Below are 19,041 nucleotides of genomic sequence, written 5' to 3'. Positions count from 1 at the left end.
AGCTGTTGCTGAAACGTTGAGTGTGGGTCTTCATTGGGGTTTTGTTGGGTGAAGGTTGTTATTATGGGAGATGGAGCAATGTCTGGCAAACGAGTGAGATGCAGGTCAGCTTTGAGTGTTCAATGCTGCTCGAGGTCCTGAGTGCCCTCCCCCTGCTGCTAATGTTAAAGAGGACAACAGGCTGGGTTAAGCAACCTGAGAGGTGAGAGCTGACACAGCCTCCCGCTCCTGTGGCAGCGAGTGTGAGCAGACTGAGGTCGGTAACAACGTTGAAAGTGATGCAAGGATCTAGCACCGAGTCAAACTATCTCCTCGCTGCAAGTGTACAGTGGCCTGGAGTTATGCCATCAGTGGGGTTCTTGTCTCCATGCTGCTGCTTCCGGCCTCTTGCATACCTCAGGACTTAGTCCAGCGTCACCACCGTGTCTTCAGCCTGAAGGTCTGGATTCCGCTGCCCCAACCTCCCTGCCTATCTTTCCTCCTTTGGGATGCTAAGACCTATCATGTTCCGCCTATTATCTTCCTATCCGACTGAGTGTCACACTGGGGTTGACAACGTTCCTGAGAAGCACCTTGGAATGTTTTGCTGTGTCTTTGGACATTAAGGAGATCCAGGAGGAGAAAGGATAGGAGAACAGTGGGATGGAGAAGATCAGCAATGGTCATGTTGAATAACAGTGCAAGGTCGAGGGGCTGAATGGCCTACTCCCATTTGTTCTGCTCTTAAAGGGGCTCTGTAATGGTGCAATGATGATTGAACTGGAGACTGAAGGCATGGTGAATCCAGGACAGTATTGGTATTGGTATTGGTTTATTACTGTCACTTGTACCGAGGTACAGTGAAAAACTTGTCTTGCATACCATTCGTACAGATCAGTTCATTACACAGTGCAGTTACATTAAGTTAGTACAGAGTACATTTAGGTAGTACAGAGTAAAAACAATAACAGAATACAGAGTAAAGTGTCACAGCTACAGGGAAGTGCATTGCAGGTAGACAATAAGGTGCAAGGTCATAACAAGGTAGATTGTGAGGTCAAGAGTCCATCTCATCATATAAGGGAACCGTTCAATAGTCTTATCACAGTGGGATAGAAGCTGTCCTTGAGCCTGGTGGTACGTGCCCTCAGGCTCCTGTGTCTTCTGCCTGATGGGAGAGGGGAGAAGAGAGAATGACCCTTGTGGGTGGGGTCTTTGATTATGCTGGCTGCTTCACCAAGGCAGCAAGAGGTATAGACAGTATTGATGTGTCATTGACCAAGATATTATGACTAGGACTCTAGTTCTTAGCCACCTCTGATCAGCCTTCCTGACCGCAGTCTCCCTTTCTTTCTGTAACTATTAACTTTAAACAAACATGTCCAAAGATAAATAATTTACTTCAACCACACCTCTGCTGACTCCCACAATAATTTTTCTGCCAGAGGTGTATAAAATCATGAGGGGCATAGGTAGGGTCAATGCACACACTCTTTTTCCCAGGGTTGGGGAATCAAGAACTAGAGGGCATAGGTTTAAGGTGAGAGATTTAAGAGGAACTTGAGAGGCAACTTTTTTTTCTGCACAGAGGGTGGTACGCATATGGAATGAGCTGCCAGAGGAGGTGGGTGAGGCAGGTACAATAACACTTAAAAGGCATTTGGACGGGTACGTGGATTCAACACTCGTGACCGCACGGGTTCAGAATCAGAATCAGGTTTATTATCACTGACATACGTCGTGAACATCATTCAACGTTGATCGAGTTTTTGGAGCTACATCACCCCCAGCTGGACAGATTTATCATTGATAGATGCCTCTGTCACTATTAGTTATTGGACAGGGTCAACTCTAACAGGTGTGGGCACCTTCAGCCTCCGATTGGCAACATTACCAGACCTTGTTCAGCCAGTGGCGTCTTATCACCCTTGCTACCTGCCTTGGACCAAATCCACCTCCATTGGGTCTCCCTCGGCAAGTATCCCAATGCTCCCTGCTCTCCGGTCTCTCAGAGCATGCTCCACTCGAAACAGGAGGCTGTCCAGCATCGTTCCGCAGTGCTCATACACTACAGGGATCACGTCGATCCTCACGCAGTCCAGGGCCACCTGCACAAAGAACAGGACCTCAGATCCCTTCGTGGCAGGAAGAGCCCCAAATCCCAAGAACAAGACCCCACCCACCTGGGTCATTCTCTCTTCTCCCCTCTCCCATCAGGCAGAAGATACAGGAGCCTGAGGGCACGTACCACCAGGCTCAAGGACAGCTTCTATCCCACTGTGATAAGACTAATGAACAGTTCCCTTATACAATGAGATGGACTCTGACCTCACAATCTACCTTGTTGTGACCTTGCACCTTATTGCACTGCACTTACTCTGTAGCTGTGGCACTTTACTCTGTACTGTTATTGTTTTTACCTGTACTACCTCAATGCACTCTGTACTAACTCAATGTAACTGCACTGTGTAGTGAATTGACCTGTACGATCGGTATGCAAGACAAGTTTTTCACTGTGCCTCGGTACAAGTGACAATAATAAACCAATACCAATACCAAAGAGAGCAAGAGGAGGGGTGTGAGAAGATTCTAAGTCCTTAAACAGCCTCCCACCTACTAAAATTTTCTTTTTTGAAATCAGATCTTACTCCTTTGAGTCAGAAATTTCTGGGATCCAGTCCCACACTAGAAACTTGAGCGCAAAGTTATCAGCTGGGACATGTCCACCTTGGTGAGTATTGGTGGTGGCTTTGAGACAGAGTGAAACCTCACCTGTCTGGATGGACAAGGATGAGACAGGTTAGGAATAGATATGAGATGTTCTACACCACAAGGAGTGGGTGGTAGTTGGCAGCTTGGTCATTGAGTTAAAGATACAGCACAAAAACAGGACCTTCGGCCCACTGAGTCCATGCTAACCATCAACCACCCATTTACACTAGTTCTATATTATTCCCATTTTTTATTCTCCCTGCATTCTCATCAACTCCCCCCAGATTCTACCACTCACCAAACACTAGGGACAACTTACAGTACCCAGTTAGGCTACTAAGCGACACGTCTTTGGGATGTGGGAGGAAACTGGAAAGCACAGGGCAGACCTCCATCTCAGATGGCGATGAGGAGGCGTACAGGAAGGAGATAGATCGGCTGGTTGAGTGGTGTCGCAACAACAACCTCGGACTCAACGTCAGCAAGACCAAGGAATTGATTGTGGACTTCAGGAAAGGGAAGTCAGGAGAACACACACTAGTCCTCATTGAGGGGTCAGCGGCGGAAAGGGTGAGCAGCTTCAAGTTCCTGGGCATCAACATCTTGGAGGATCTATCTTGGACCCAATACATTGATGCAATCACGAAGGAGGCACGCCAGTGGCTCTTCTTCATTCAGAGTTTGAGGAGATTCGGCATGTCAGCAAAGAGTCTTGCAAATTCCTATAGATGTACGGTGGAGAGAATTCTGACTGGTTGCATCACAGCCTGGTATGGAGGCTCCATTGTGCAGGATTGAAAGTGGCTGCAAAGGGTTGTAGACTCAGCCAGCTCCATCACTGGCACAACCCTCCCCACCACAGAGGACATCTTCAAGAAGCGGCATCTCAATAACGCGGCATCCATCATTAAGGACCCTCACCATCCAGGACATGCCCTCTTCTCGTTACTACCATCAGGGAGGAGATACAGGAGCCTGAAGACCCACACTCAATGATTCAGGAACAGCTTCTTCCCCTCCACCATCGGATTTCTGAACGGTCCATGAACCCATGAACACTACCTCATTATTCTTCTTTTACACTATTTTATTTATTTATCTTTTGGTAACTTTGAGTAATTATTATGTCTTTGCACTGTCCTGCTGCCGCAAAACAACAAATTTCACGACGTATGTCAATGATAATAAACCTGATTCTGAACCCATGCGGTCACAGGGAGAACGTGCAAACTCCACACAGACAGTAACAGGGGCCAGGATTGAACCTGGGTCTCTGGCGATGCAAGGCAGCGGCTCTACCAGCTGCGCCACTGTGGACTCTCAGGATATGAGGTGGTGGCAGGTGGGTGGAAGTCAGTGAGTCACAGAGTATAACTGGGATCCTGCTCCAGAGACCCGAGCTCATTGAACAAGCTAATTCTCCTGTCCAGTACTGTAAATAAGAATTTAAATCCTCTCAGAGGGACTTGAAAGATCCCACAGCATTTTAAATGCGGGAATGTTACTCCTAGTGTCCTGGACTATTTATATCTCGCTGCAGGAGATTATTGTATTGTTGTTTGCAGGGTTTGTTTTACACCAATCATTGTCCCAACATCGCAACACCGAACATCAATAAAAAAAATGGCAGATGCTGGAAATCCGAAATAAAATCAGAACATGCTGGAAACGCTCGGCAGGTCAGGCAGCATCTGCGGAGGGAGAAATGGCTCAGGTCTGAGAGCTTTCATCGGAATGGACACAACTACGTCATTGGCTAGAAAATGATTTGGGCTGTCCCATGGCCATGAAAGGTCCAATTGTAATCTTTTTAAATCACTTCAAGGGTCATTATCTACAAGGCTACAGGCGTGGAGTTGGGAAGAAGGAGCAACTCAGGTACAAGTATCCCTCTATTTAATCACCACTGACACTCTGGGGTAGCTGCCCTTGACTAACAAAGGGAGATTCACTACCACAGATAACACCGCACTCTCCGCCCACACTTTAGCCAAGTACCCATGATACATTTCACTCAGCCTTCCTGATTTAAGAATTTTGCTCACGAAAATGCTTTCCAGGACTGCAGCCTGTCTTGAGGGTCGGCTGAGGGTCCACATGTGGAATTGGAATTAGTTTATTATTCTCAACACTGGTGCCCCACAAGGCTGCATCCTCAGACCCCTACTCTACTCCCTACATACTCATGACTGTGTGGCCAGATTCTGCTCTAGCTCCATCTACAAGTTTGCTGATGATACCACCGTAGTGGGCTGTATCTCAAATAATGATGAGTCAGAGTACAGGAAAGAGATAAAGAGTTTAGTGACATGGTGTCAGGACAACAACCTTTCCCTCAATGTCAGCAAGAGCTGGTCATTGATTTCAGGAAAGGGGGTGGTGTACATGCACCTGTCTACATCAACGGTGCTGAGGTCGAGAGGGTTGAGAGCTTCAAGGTCCTTGGAGTGAACATCACCAATAGCCTGTCCTGGTCCAACCACGTAGAGGCCACGGCCAAGAAAGCTCACCAGTGCCTCTACTTCCTCAGGAGGCTGAAGAAATTTGGCATGTCCCATTTAACACTCACCAACTTTTATCGATGCACCATGGAAAGCACCCTATCAGGATGCATCACGGCTTGGTATGGCAACTGCTCTGCCCGGGTCCGGAAGAAACTGTGGAGAGTTGTGGACACATCCCAGCACATCACGGAAACCAGCCTCCCCTCCATGGACTCGGTCTATAACTCTCGCTGCCTTGGTGAAGCAGCCAGCATAATCAAAGACCCCACCAAAAGCCTGAAGCACATACCACCAGGCTCAAGGACAGCTTCTGCCCCACTGTTATAAGACTATTGAACGATTCCCTAGTATGATAAGATGGACTCTTGATCTCACAATCTACCTTGTTATGACCTTGCATCTTATTGTCTACCTGCACTGCACTTTCTCTGTATCTGTGACACTTTACTCTGTATTCTGTTATTGTTTTTACTTTGTACTACCTCAATGCACTGTGTAATGAATTGACCTGTATGATCGGTATGCAAGACAAGTTTTTCACTGTACCTCGGTACAAGTGACAATACTAAACCAATACCAATATATGTACTGAGGTATTATTATTGTCACATGTATTGAGATACATAAGTTTTTAAATGTATCTCAATACATGTGACAATAATAATACCTCAGTACATATATTGGTATTGGTCTTGCATACCGTTCATACAGATCAATGCATTATGCAATGCATTGAGGTAGTACAGAGTAAAACAATAACAAAATGCAGAATATAGTGTTACAGTTACAGAGAAAGTGCAGTGCAGGCAGACAATAAAGTGCAAGGTCATAACGAAGTAGATTGTGAAGTCAAGAGTCCATCTTATCGTACTAAGAAACCGTTCAATAGTCTTATAACAACGGGATAGAAGCTGTCCTTGAGCCTGGTGCTTTCAGGCTTTTGTATCTTCTGCCTGATGGGGGGGGGGGGGGAGAAGAGAGAATGTCCACGGTGGGTAGGGTCTTTGATTATGTTGGCTGCTTTACCGAGACAGCGAGAGGTGTAGACAGAGTCCATGGAGTTGCACTTTGGCTGATTCCACCTGTCTCAGTTCCTCTGGATTGGTGAAAGCCCTGAGTTTGCCACCCCAGTCACAGAGATGTACAGCACAGAAACAGACCCTTCAGTCCATCATGTCCATGCTGACCATCTTGCCCACCTACACTAATCCCATTTGCCTGCATTGGATCTGTACGCTCTCTGCCTTGCCTATTTAAGTCTCTGTCTAAATGTTTCTTAAACGTAGTTTTTGTATCTGATCCACCCACCTCCTCTGGCAGTGAGTTCCAGATATCTGCCACCCTCTGTGTGAAAAACCTACCCCTCAGATCCCCCGTAAAACCTCTCGCCTTAAATCTGTGACCTCTTGTTTTTGATACTACTACTGTGGTGAAAAATATTCCGACTATCTACCCTAGCCACGCCTCATAATCTTGTGCACCTCTATCAGGTCACCCCTCAGCCTCCTTCACTCCGGGGAAAACAAGCCCAGCCGATCCAATCTCTCCCCATAACTAAAGTCGTCCAATCCAGGCAACACCCTGGTGAATCTCCTTTGCACTCTTTCCAGTGCAACCACATCCTTCCTATAGTGTGGTGACCAAAACTGCACACAGTACTCCAAATGTGGCCTAACTGGTGTTTTGTAATGGAGTTGTAATTGAAAAATTGGCTTTGGAGGTGGTGCAGAGGAGGTTCACCAGGTTGGTTCCGGAGATGAAGGGGTTAGCCTGTGAGGAGAGGTTGAGTTGTCTGGGTCTATACTCGCTGGAATTCAGAGGAATGAGAGGGGATCTTATAGAAATATATCAAATTATGAAAGGGATGGATAAGATAGAGGCAGGAAGGTTGTTTCCACTGGTAGGTGAGATTAGAACTAGGGGACATATCCTCAAGATTCTGTAACTGGATTATGGACTTTCTGACCAATCGTCCGCAGACTGTCAAGTTAGGAGGGCACAGATCTTCCACCCTCGCCCTGAATACTGGTGTTCCCCAGGGGTGTGTGCTGAGTCCCTTCCTGTATGCCCTTTTTACTCATGACTGTTCATCCATCCATGAAACAAACACCATCATAAAGTTTGCAGACGACACGACAGTGATTGGCCTGATCATGAACAATAATGAATTGGCATACTGGGATGAGGTACAAAACCTGACAGCCTGGTGTTCCGCCAACAATCTCATTCTCAACACTCAAAAGACTAAAGAGATTGTGGTGGATTTCAGGAAGTCAAGGTGGCGAGGCTGTGGAGAGAGTCTCCAGTTTTAAATTCCTGGGAGCATACATCACCAAAGACTTTTCCTGGGCAATACACACCTCAGCTGTCATTAGGAAGGCACAGCAATGCCTCTACTTTTTGAGGAAATTGAGGAGAGCCAGACTGTCTCAGAACATGCTGGTGAACTTCTACTGGTGTGTGGTGGAGAGCATCCTGACATACAGCATTACTGCTTGGTATGCCAGCTGCACTAGGAAGGAGCAGAAGGCTCTGCAGAGGGTCATCAAGACAGCCCAAAACATCATTGGGACTCAGTTATCAGCGATGGAGGACATCTATCAGGCTCAATGTCGAAGCAGGGCTTTAAACATCATTCGAGAACCAGCTCACCCTGCTCACTACCTTTTTAAACTACTCCCCTCTGGTAGGCGATACAGGACAATACATGCACACACTACAAGACTGAAACACAGCTTTTTTCCCAAAGCTGTTAAATTGTTGAACATGGACTGACACCTCCTATACATACATACATACACATACTATGTCTTCCCCCCTTTACCGGCTGGACTCATCATGGTGTTATTTAATATATTGATATTGATATGCTGCTGATTATCATTATTATTATTCTCATGGTTCATTTGCACACTGCCTTTTTATATTTTTTTATACTTTATATCTGTGTAAGTATGTTTGTTTTATTTTATAGTTATAATTGCTCTTATCAATTTACTGTTTTGGTTTTTATTAGGCAAGGGAGTGCCATCGTAATCTCGTTGTGTTGTTATTGCAACAGTACAATGACAAATAAAGAAACAATGAATGAATAATGAAGATTCGGGGGAGTAGATTTAGGATGGAGATGAGGAGGAACTCCTTTTCCCAGAGAGCAGTGAATCTGTGGAGTTCTCTGCCCAGGGAAGCAGTGGAGGCTACCTCACTAAATATATTTAAGACACAGTTAGAGAGATTTTTACATAGTAGAGGAATTAAGGGCTATGGGGAAAAGGCAGGTAGGTGGATCTGAGTCCACGGCCAGATCAGCCATGATCTTATAGAATGGCGGAGCAGGCTCGAAGGGCCAGATGGTCTACTCCTGATCCTATTTCTTATGTTCTCATGAATCCAGATGAAAGGTCTCTACCTGAAACATTGACTGTTCATTTCCCTCCACAGAGGCTGCTTGACCTGTTCCTCCAGCATTTTCTTTTTTATTCCAGTGTTTTGTACAGTTGCAATATAATGTCCCAACTTTTATACTCTCCGCCCCGCCCTATGAAGGCAAGCATGCCATATATCTTCTATCTACCTGTTTCACCAGCCAAACCTCAGGGATGACTATCTCCATTCATACACCTTCAGGCTCCTCATATCTCCAGCCCCTCACATACACCCAACATTGTGCCGTCTCACCACTGCCACTCCAGGAACCTACCTCCCACGCTGGGATCCTGGACGAAATGAGGACCACTCGGGGGTGGTTCGAGCTACTGTCCTCTGGCACGGCAGCCTTGCTGTGGGACAACGTTGGGTAGGGACCGCCCCCAGTGAGGTTCTTCCTGCAATGGATGGAGAAAAGTAACTGAAGGATGCCATACTGAAGTAGTCATGGGGTATGGAGATGCCGTGAGGAGGAGGGGGTGGGTCAGACAATGGATGGTGGAGCTGGCTTGGTGAACCGCTTCAAGTTCAAGTTACTTTATTGTCATTCATCCATGCTATAAAAACACACGGCGGAACGAGTACATAAAACAGAGGACATACAATAAGCACAGACAAAAAAAATTGTGCAAGTACAAATAGTGCAAAAAAATGGTATCAACAGAATACAAATTTAGTGCAGGGTTAGTGCAAAACCGAGTTGGACAAAGAAAATACAAAACTCAGTGTGTTGTACTAATTGTATAAACATGTGCAGCAGCAGCCAAAGTTCTTATACGCCGTTGTGCAAACCAGGGCTTTTGACGCAGCATTTGTCTGAAACTGTCTCCAGGGTATTCAGGAGCCTGACAGACTGAGGGAAAAAACTGTCGTACAGTCTAGTAGTTCTGGCCCGGATGCTCCGGTACCGCTTGCCAGGTGGCAGTGGGACAAACATGGGAGGGATGAGAAGGGTTCTCATTCTAATGGATTTTCAAGGTCTGAAGATGCTTCTCTTTACCTCTGGTGTTTCCACATAGGGACCAGTTGCTCCGCATTGAGCCACTTTGGAGGACTGGTCCCATCCTGATTGACTGCATTTAGTAATCGTGGAGGCAAATGGACATTGACTGCAACGTTTCCGCCCCAGCCCCACAGATGCTGCTCGAGCCGCTGAATTCCTCCAGCAGTTTGTTTTTTGCTCCAGATTCCAGCATCAGCAGTCTCATACGTCTCCGAGCTTTAGTAATTGGCTGAAGCCTATACTACAGGAAACACACGATCCCCACAGGGTTGGTCACTGGTGACCTGGCAGCTCCGGCTGCTTTCCAACAGTGAGAGCAGGGACGTTGATATTGGCAGTGGCACCAGGAGTAGTTCCCCCGATCCTCCTTAGAAACATACCATAGGAGTCTTTTTGCAAACAGTGAGGTCAGATGTTTCTTTCTTACTGCAGATGTTTTTTTTTCACAGTTATTTCTCTCTCTGCAGATGTTTCTTACAAATGTTTCTCTCTGCAGATGTTTTTCTCTCTTCAGGTGTTTTCTGCAGACGTTTCTCTCTCTGCCGATGTTCCCTGCAGACATTACTCTCTCTGCAGATGTTTTCATCAGATGTTCTCTCTGCAGATGTTTTCTGCAGGTATTTCTCTCTCTGCAGATGTCTTCTGCAGACAATTCTCTCCCTGCAGATGTTTCTCCTTGCAGATGTTTTCTTCAAATGTTTCTCTCTCTCTCTGCAGATGTTTCTGCAGAAATTTCTCTCTGCAGATGTTTTCTGTAGATGTTCTCTCTCTGCAGGTGTTTTCTGCAGATGTTTCTCTCTGCAGACGATTCTCTTTGCAGATGTTTTCTGCGTACATTTCCATCTGCAGATGTTTCTCTCTCTGCAGATGTTCCCCCAGATGTTTTACCCTCGACAGATGTTTTCTACAGAAGATTTGCTCTGCAGATGTTTCCCCCTCTCTGCAGACAGTTTCTCCAGATGGTTCTCCAAATATTTCTCTCCCTGCTGATGTTTCTCTCTATGCAGATGTTTTCTGCAGATGTTTCTCTCTGCAGATGTTTCCCCTCTCTGCAGACAGTTTCTACAGATGGTTCAAATATTTCTCTCCCTGCTGATGTTTCTCTCTCTGCAGATGTTTTCTGCAGATGTTTCTCTCTGCAGATGTTTCTGCAGGCATTTCTCTATGCAGATGTTTCTCCCTCTGCTGATGTTTTCTGCAGACGTTTCTCTGCAGAAGTTTTCTGTAGACATTTCTCACTGCAGATTTTTGCTGCAGATGTTTCTTTCTGCAGATTTGCTCAAGGTTTCTCTCTCTGCAGATGTTTCCCCACAGATGTTTTACTCTCTGCAGACGTTTTCTACAGAAGATTTGCTCTGCAGATGTTTCCCCCTCTCTGCAGACAGTTTCTACAGATGGTTCTCCAAATATTTCTCTCTCCCTGCAGACATTTGACTCTCTGCAGATGTTGCCTCACTTGCAGAACATTTTGTAACATTTTCTGTGTTATTCCAGACAGGTAGACTGTTACCTATGGATGACACTTGACAATTTAGCCTAGCAGGTTCTATTCCCCATTTCTAACAGCAGTAACAAATGTTCAAAGACACTTATTTTAAAGCATTTAATCTCCCAGTGATTATTTTTCACTCCTGGGAACCCTGGAGACTTGTTCAATTCCTGGAGACTTCTGGCATTCTTCATTGTTGTCAAAACTACTCCCATCTCTTCCCCTCACGATGGAAAACAATAGGAGATCATTGTCTGGTGGAGAGGACTGTTATATTACCTCACTGACAGATGAATCCCTGCTCCGACCACCACGATCTGCTGGCTCGAAGGTTGTGGGATTCAGACCAATTGAGGATGGCAGAGGACGGAGTACGCTGCTCCGTCACGGGTGAGACCTTTCGCTGAGGTTAAATCGAGGCCACCCCCCCCCCCCCCACTCAGGATATGGCAAATAATCCCCTGAGGGGAGGGCTGTGGGGGAACTGCACTGGCTACTGCCAGGGACCTGACCAATATTCATCCTTCAATCCCTGTATGGGATCTTGCTATGCCCAACTTGTCTGCTGCATTTGAAAAATACCATAATTTAATCCACCTGAATATTTTATTGGAACTTCATTTCCCTTTCCCTCCTTCCTCCATGCCAACCAAGATCCCCATCTAAGCTGGTCCCATCTGCCCGCGGCGGGCAGCGGCTCTACCAGCTGTGCCACTGTGCTGCCTAATCTTGGCCATGAAGCTTGCTAGGTAAAATAATGTGGATGGAAAGTGCTGGAGGGACTCAGCAGGTCAGGCAGCATCCATGGAGGGAAATAAACAGTCGACGGTTCGGGCCAAGACCCTTCATCGGGACTGGAAAGGAAGAGGGCAGAAGCCAGAATAAGAAGGTGGGGGGAGGGGGAGGAGCACACGCAGGCAGGGGAGAGGTGAGTTCAGGTGATAGGTGAGTTCAGGTGAGGGGGGAAGGTAGGTGGGGGGAGATGTAATAAGCTGAGAGGTGACAGGTAGGGCTGAAGAAGGAGGAATCCAGTAGGAGGGGGCAGTGGACCATGGATGGGGGAGGGGAAGAGAGGAGATGGGCAGGTCATCAAGGCGGAGGAAGGGAGCCATAGGAATAAGGGAAGACAAAGGAGTTGGGGGGGGGGAAGAAAAAGAAGGGGAGGGGTCACTGGAAGTTAGAGAGATCGATGATGAGGCCGTCAGGTTGGAGACTCTCAAGGCGGAATATGAGGTGTTGTTCCTCCAACCTGCATCTGGCCTCAACGTGGCAGTAGAGGAGGCCATGGATAGACATGTCAGTGTGGGAGTGGGATGTGGAATGGAAGTGGGTGGCCACCGGGAGGTCCTGGCTGTGGATGGAGCGGGATCTCACAAGGAACATGAGAGGGCACATCTTACGATACAGGAGAGTGCATCCCCTGCTCAGGTCAATCTTCCTGGAGTTCTGTCACTGACCCTGTGTGCAGTGTTTTCAGCGATCCCAACACGCGCTGCTTCTCCAGCACCAGGCTGCAGGAGGCTGAGGGCGTGCTCTCCTCACTCAGCAGCTGGGACAGGGTTCAATCTGGGTTCCGACTGGCCTGGGTTCAATCGTCCTGCAACAAGTCAACACAGTTCATCACGAACAGTGCAGGCGGAGATCGCTTCACAGAAGTGTGAGGTGATGCATTTTGACAAAGGGGGTGGGGAGAGGTGACATCGGGTGTATGGCTCAGTTCTATTGGGGCTACTGGAATATTGGCAAATTCATTGGGGACTTTTAAGGGGGGCTTGGATGAGCACGGGGCTTGGAGGGCAGGCACGGTAGTACAGTGGTTAGTGTAATGCTATTACAGCATCAGTGACCCGGGTTCAATTCCGGCCGCTGTAAGGAGTTTATACATTCTCCCTGTGTTTGCGTGGGTTTCCTCCGGGTGCTCCGGTTTCCTCCCACATCCCAAAGGCGTGCGGATTGGTTGGTTAATTGGCCACTGTGAGTCTCATGAGTCTGTTGGGGGAATAGGTAATGGGGAAGGTTAGACCATAGAACATAGAACAGCACAGGCACAGGCCCTTCGGCCCACAATATCTGTGCTGAACACAATGCCAAACTAAGGAACGGAATTGTTCTGTGGGACGGCATAGACACAATGGGCCAAGTGGCCTCCTTCTCTGTCCGCGGGGTGTACGGAGAGGTTACCGTCAGCCAGTGTGATGTGCCGCTCTCCCTGGGCCGCTCCAGACGTGTACGGGTCAGACTGTGACTTGGTCTTGTGTTGTGCCAGCGGGCAGTCCACTTCCCACTCAGCCAGGGGGATCGGGAGCACAGCGATTCCCCTGGGGGAGAAACAGACGCAGAGATGCATGAGAAGCCGGGAGCCACAAATCTCTGAACCAAACGCAAACGTGCATTTGTGCAGCGCCTCCAGTTGAGTAATCGGACAGAGGTTTATCCCATGAGCAGATACTAGTACCAGGTCAAAGTCAAAGTCAAGTTTATTGTCCAATGCACAAGTACAGCCACAAATCTCTGAACCAACCGCAAACGTGCATTTGTGCAGCGCCTCCAGTTGAGTAATCGGACAGAGGTTTATCCCATGAGCAGATACTAGTACCAGGTCAAAGTCAAAGTCAAGTTTATTGTCCAATGCACAAGTACAGGTGCAATGGTCTTCACAGGTCTTGAGGCAGGGTTTTGACCCGAAACATCGACAGTTCCTTTCCCCCCACAGATGCTGCTCGACCCGCTGAGTTCCTCCAGCAGATTGTTTGTTACAATGAAAAACTTATGCAGCAGCATCACAGACACATAGCATCCAATAAGCAGCATTCACAAGAAAAATATAAACGTAAATTACACACAATTTTTACTAGAAAGAACACAATTAGAACAAAAAAAATGAAGTTCATTGTAGTGCAAAGTGGTCACAGTGTTGCTGTACTGAGGTAGTGATTAGGGTTGTGCTGGTTGGTTCAAGAACAGAATGGTTGAAGGGAAGTAGCTGTTCCTGAACCTGGTGGTGTGGGATTTCAGGCTTCTGTACCTCCTGCCAGAAGGTAGCTGTGAGAAGATGGCATGGACCAGATGGTGGGGATCTTTGATGATGGATGTAGCCTTCTTGAGGCAGCGCCTCCTGTAGATACTACCGATGGTGGGGAGGGATTTGCCTGTGATGTATTGGGCTGAGTCCACTACTCTCTGCAGCTTCTTACATTCCTGCACATTTGAATTGCCGTCCCAGACCATGATGCAACCAGTAAGGATAATTTCAATGGGGGGAGCAGGGTGTCTTAAAGGGACAGAGAAAGGCCTCACCTTCCCCACCCACCCAACCCTAACACCCTGCGATTCCCTTGGATACACTCAATGACTGAACAGGGTGGAGATTTCCAAAGATTTGCATCCTTGGTGAAGGAATTTCTCTTCATCACTTGTGGCCAATGCCTTGTCCCGGTCCTACACTCTGCTTCCTCAGGAGTTTCAAAGGAACCTGGAACAGATGCTTACGGAGAACATCACCAACAGCCTGTCCTGGTCAAATCACGTAGATGCCACGGCCAGGAAAGCTCTACTTCCTCAGAAGGCTAAAGAAATTTGGTTTGGCCCCTTTGACTCTCACCAACTTTTACCGATGCACCATAGAAAGCATCCTATCTGGACGCATCACAGCTTGGTACGGCAACTGCTCTGCCCAGGACCGCAAGAAACTGCAGAGAGTTGTGGACACAGCCCAGCGCATCACAGAAACCAGCCTCCCCTCCTTGGACTCTGTCCTTACCTCTCGTTGTCTTGGTGAAGCAGCCAGCATAATCAAAGACCGCACCCACCCGGGACATTCTCTCGTCTCTCCTCTTCCATCAGGTAGAAGATACAGGAGCCTGAGGGCACGTACCACCAGGCTCAAGGACAGCTTCTACCCCACTGTGATAAGACTATTGAACGGTTCCCTTATACAATGAGATGGACTGTGACCTCAGGATCTACCTTGTTGTGACCTTGCACCTTATTGTCTACCTGCACTGCACTTCCCTGTAGCTGTGACACTTTACTCTGTACTGTTATTGTTTTTACCTGTACTACATCAATGCACCCTGTACTAACTCAATGTAACTGCACTGTGTAATGAATTGATCTGTACGATCGGTATGCAAGACAAGTTTTTCACTGTACCTCGGTACAAGTGACAATAATAAACCAATACCAATACCAATACCAATCAATAAAGGCCACCAGCACATTTCACATTCAGGAGTAACGGAAGATCAAAGCGGATGTTGCCATTACTAGAGGGACTGAGTTATAGGGAGAGGTTGGACAGGCAAGGACTTCATTACTTGAAGCGTAGGAGACTGAGGGGAGATATTATAGAGGTGTATAAACTCATGAGGGGCACAGATAGGGTGAATGGACACAGTCTTTTTCCCAGGGTTGGGGAATCAAGAACTAGAGGGCATAGGTTTAAGGTGAGAGGGGAGAGATTTAACAGGAACCAGAGGGGCAACTTTTTCTTTTACACACAGAGGGTGGTCCATATAGGGAATGAGCTGCTGGAGGAAGTGGTTGAGGCAGGTACATTGATAACATTTAAGAGGTACTTGGACGGGTACATGGATAGGAAAGGTTTAGAGGGATATGGGCAAAACACAGACAAATGGGACTAGCTTAGATAGGGATCTTGGTCGGCATGGACCAGTTAGGCCAAAGGGCCTGTTACTGTGCTGTTCGACTCTGTGGGGGGTTAACTCTGGGCTACAGTTGTCCTTACTTTTCTGCCGCGTTAGTCGCTCCCGGATCCATCTCCTCAACAACCTCTCATTCCACCTGTCCTGCCGCTCCTCTGTCACCTGGTTGGGTTCGGCGATGACCCTGTACACCTTGGCCACCTCCGCTGGCGTGAGGTAGTCCAGGCTGCAGTCACAGGTGACGTAGTGCCGCTTCCACGCCCCGTACTCGTACTCCGGTGGGCGGTAGGGCAGAAACCAGCCGTGCTTCACGCACTTGGGCATCCACAGACAGTCCTGGCGACGAGATACATGGAATCACATTGACAGAGTGCCAAGGGGAATGTCCAATCCCCAGTTTGGGGAGCAGGGAAAAGGGCATCTCCAAGGAGAAGGTGGACAACCAAGGCGGAGAAGCTTTGATACTGAGTGCAAGAGTTGGGACGTCACGTTACAGCTGTATAAGACATTGGGGAGACCACATTTGGAGTACTGCGTACAGCTCTGGTCGCCCTGCTATAGGAAGGACGTCATTAAACGAGGGTGCAGAAAAGATTCACCAGGATGTTACCGGGACTGGAGGGCTTGAGTTATAAGGAAAGATTGGATAGGTTGGGACTGTTTTCCCTGAAGTGTAAGGAGGCTGAGGGGTGACCTTACAGAGGTTTATAAAATCATGAAGGGCATAGATAAGGTGGATGGTCAGTCTTTTCCCCAGGGTAGGGGAGTCTAAAACTAGAAGGGATGGGGTTAAGGTAAGAGGGGAAAGATTTAAAGGGTACCTGAGGGGCAAGTTTTTCAGGCAGAGGGTGGTGAGTATATGGAACAGCTGCCAGAGGTGGGTACAATTACAAAACAAAAGACATTTGGACAAGTACATGGATAGGAAAGGTTTAGAGGGATATGGGCCAAATGCAGAGAAGTGGGAGCAGCTCAGTCAGGCAACTTGGTCGGCATGGATGACTTGGGCTGAAGGGCCTGTTTCCATGCTGGATATGACTCGATGACTGTCTCTGGCAGTTCAGGTGAGGATGGTTATCACCATCACAGTATGGGAGACAGAAGGAGGAGAGGTTCTAGCGTGCTGCACCGTGAACTGTAGTCACCATTAAAGGAAAAGTGGCAAGTAAAGGTGGCGCACGGTAGTGTAGCGGTTAGCGTAACGCTATTACAGCGCCAGCAACCCGGGTTCAATTCCCGCCGCTGTCTGTGAGGAGTTTGTACGTTCTCCCCATGACTGCATGGGTTTCCTCCAGGTGCTCCGGTTTCCTCCCACATTCCAAAGATGTACGGGTTAGGAAGCTGTGGGCATGCTATGTTGGCGCCGGAAGTATGGCGACACTTGCGGGCTGCCCCCAGAACACACTACGCAAGAGATTCTTTTCACTGTGTGTTTCGATGTACATATGACTAATAAAGAAATATCTTATCTTGTAAGTAATTTGCACAGAGTAATCTCCCATAAAGAGGGATGTGACTGTGGCCACTGACTCTGACTGCAGATATATTTTACCCATTGGGGAGAAGTCTTTGTACCTCGACAAGAGCTCTCCCTCCTCTGCACCAACATGTCCCGAGATCCAAAACCTTCAGGAAGTGACCTTAAAAACTTTTTTTAAAACTTTATTTACACAGCAGGGTAACAGGCCCTTCTGGCCCAACGAGCCCCTGCCGCCCAATTACACCCATGTTAACCTGCTAACCTGTACGTCTTTGGAATGTGGGAGGAAACTGGAGCACCCGGAGGAAACCCACACAGACACGGGGAGAACGTACAAACTCCTTACAGACAGTGGCGGGAATTGAACCCAGGTCGCTGGCGCTGTAATAGCGTTACACTAACCGCTACACTACTGTGCCGCCCCCTGTGCTACCGTGTCACCCCAATCTCCAGTTGTCCCTTCTTGAGTGTGGTGGGGCAGGGGGGTTGGTGGAGGAGTACGAGAGACAGAGAAAGAGCTTGGGAAAGTGTCAAGGTGAGGAAGTGAGGCTGGAGAAGGAGAGAGGAGGATGGAGTTAGAACGCATCGAATGGAGTGGTTTTCCTGTGACCAACAGGGGAGTGGTCCCCCCCAGTGCCACCAAAGAGCTCTGGGCAGAGGTTGTTGGCACTGTCCAAGGATTGCACCGGAAAGCACTGGAGCTCTCTAATCGCCAGCCGGTTCGTAGGTTCCTCTTCTGCTGACGGACAGAAAGTGTTACTGGGCATCAGGACACGCGGGATTAATGGAGGGAGTCCCAACACTTGTTTGGGACCATAAGACAGAGGAGCAGAATTAGGCCATTCAGCCCATCGAGTCTGCTCCGCCATTTAATCAAAGCTGATTTATTTCTCCCTCTCAACCCCATTCTCCTGCCTTCTCCCCGTAACGTTTGACTCCCTTACTAAGGGTGTGGGTCTTTTCATTGGAGTCATAGGATCGCACAGCACAGAAACAGGCCCTTCTGCCCACCATATCTATGCTGACCCGTCTAACCTAATCCCATTCACAAGCACCTGGTCTGTAGCCTTCTACATCCTTGACTCAAATGATACTTGTGGAAGCTTTAGAGAGGGTGCAGAGATTTACCAGGATGTTGCCTGGATTGGAGAGCATGTCTTATGAGGATAGGCTGAGTGAGCTAGGGCTTTTCTCTTTGGAGAGGAGGAGGATGAGAGGTGACTTGATAGAGGTGTACAAGATGATAAGAGGCATAGATCGAGTGGACAGTCAGAGACTTTTTCCCAGGGCGACAATGGCTAACACGAGGGGACATAATTTTAAGGAAGGTATAAGGGGGATGTCAGAGGTAAGTTTTTTTACACAGAGAGTGGCGGGTGCATGGAACACACTGCCTGCAGAGGTTGTGGGGGCAGATACATTAGGGACATTTAAGTGACTCTTAGATAGACACATGATGATAGAGAAATGGAGGGCTATGTGGGAGGGAAGGGTGAGACAGGTCTTAGAGCAGGATAAAATGTCGGCACAACATTGTGGGCCAAAGGGCCTGTACTGTGCTGTAATGTTATATGTTCTCAAATGTTGTGAGAGTCTCTGCCTTCAGCACCCCCTCAGACAATGCATTCCACATTCCAACCACCCTCTGGGTGGAAAAATTCTTTCTCAGGACCATCTGAACCTCTTATCCCTTAACCCGTGGACCCTAGATGTCTCTGCTGTGGGGAAAAGTTACCATCTACCTGATCTATCCCCCTTCACAATTTTGTGCACCTCGATCAGGT

The 19,041-nt window shown here is 47.9% G+C and overlaps 1 protein-coding gene across 1 annotated transcript in view; it reads right to left on the bottom strand.

Annotated features, from left to right (window-relative positions):
• LOC127568027 (epithelial cell-transforming sequence 2 oncogene-like) overlaps window positions 1-19,041 on the bottom strand; it is a 69,259-nt gene that overhangs the window by 43,443 nt on the left and 6,775 nt on the right. The window contains 5 exon segments of the mRNA XM_052011275.1: window positions 1,919-2,087; window positions 8,896-9,019; window positions 12,571-12,662; window positions 13,295-13,431; window positions 15,861-16,113. Coding sequence (XP_051867235.1) covers window positions 1,919-2,087; window positions 8,896-9,019; window positions 12,571-12,662; window positions 13,295-13,431; window positions 15,861-16,113 — 775 coding nt within the window.

The sequence above is a fragment of the Pristis pectinata genome, chromosome 3 (assembly GCF_009764475.1).
Source record: "Pristis pectinata isolate sPriPec2 chromosome 3, sPriPec2.1.pri, whole genome shotgun sequence".
In the NCBI taxonomy this organism is placed as follows: Eukaryota; Metazoa; Chordata; class Chondrichthyes; order Rhinopristiformes; family Pristidae; genus Pristis; species Pristis pectinata.
Note: the sequence above shows the minus strand (reverse complement) of the source record. Positions and strands in the feature narration are given on the sequence as shown.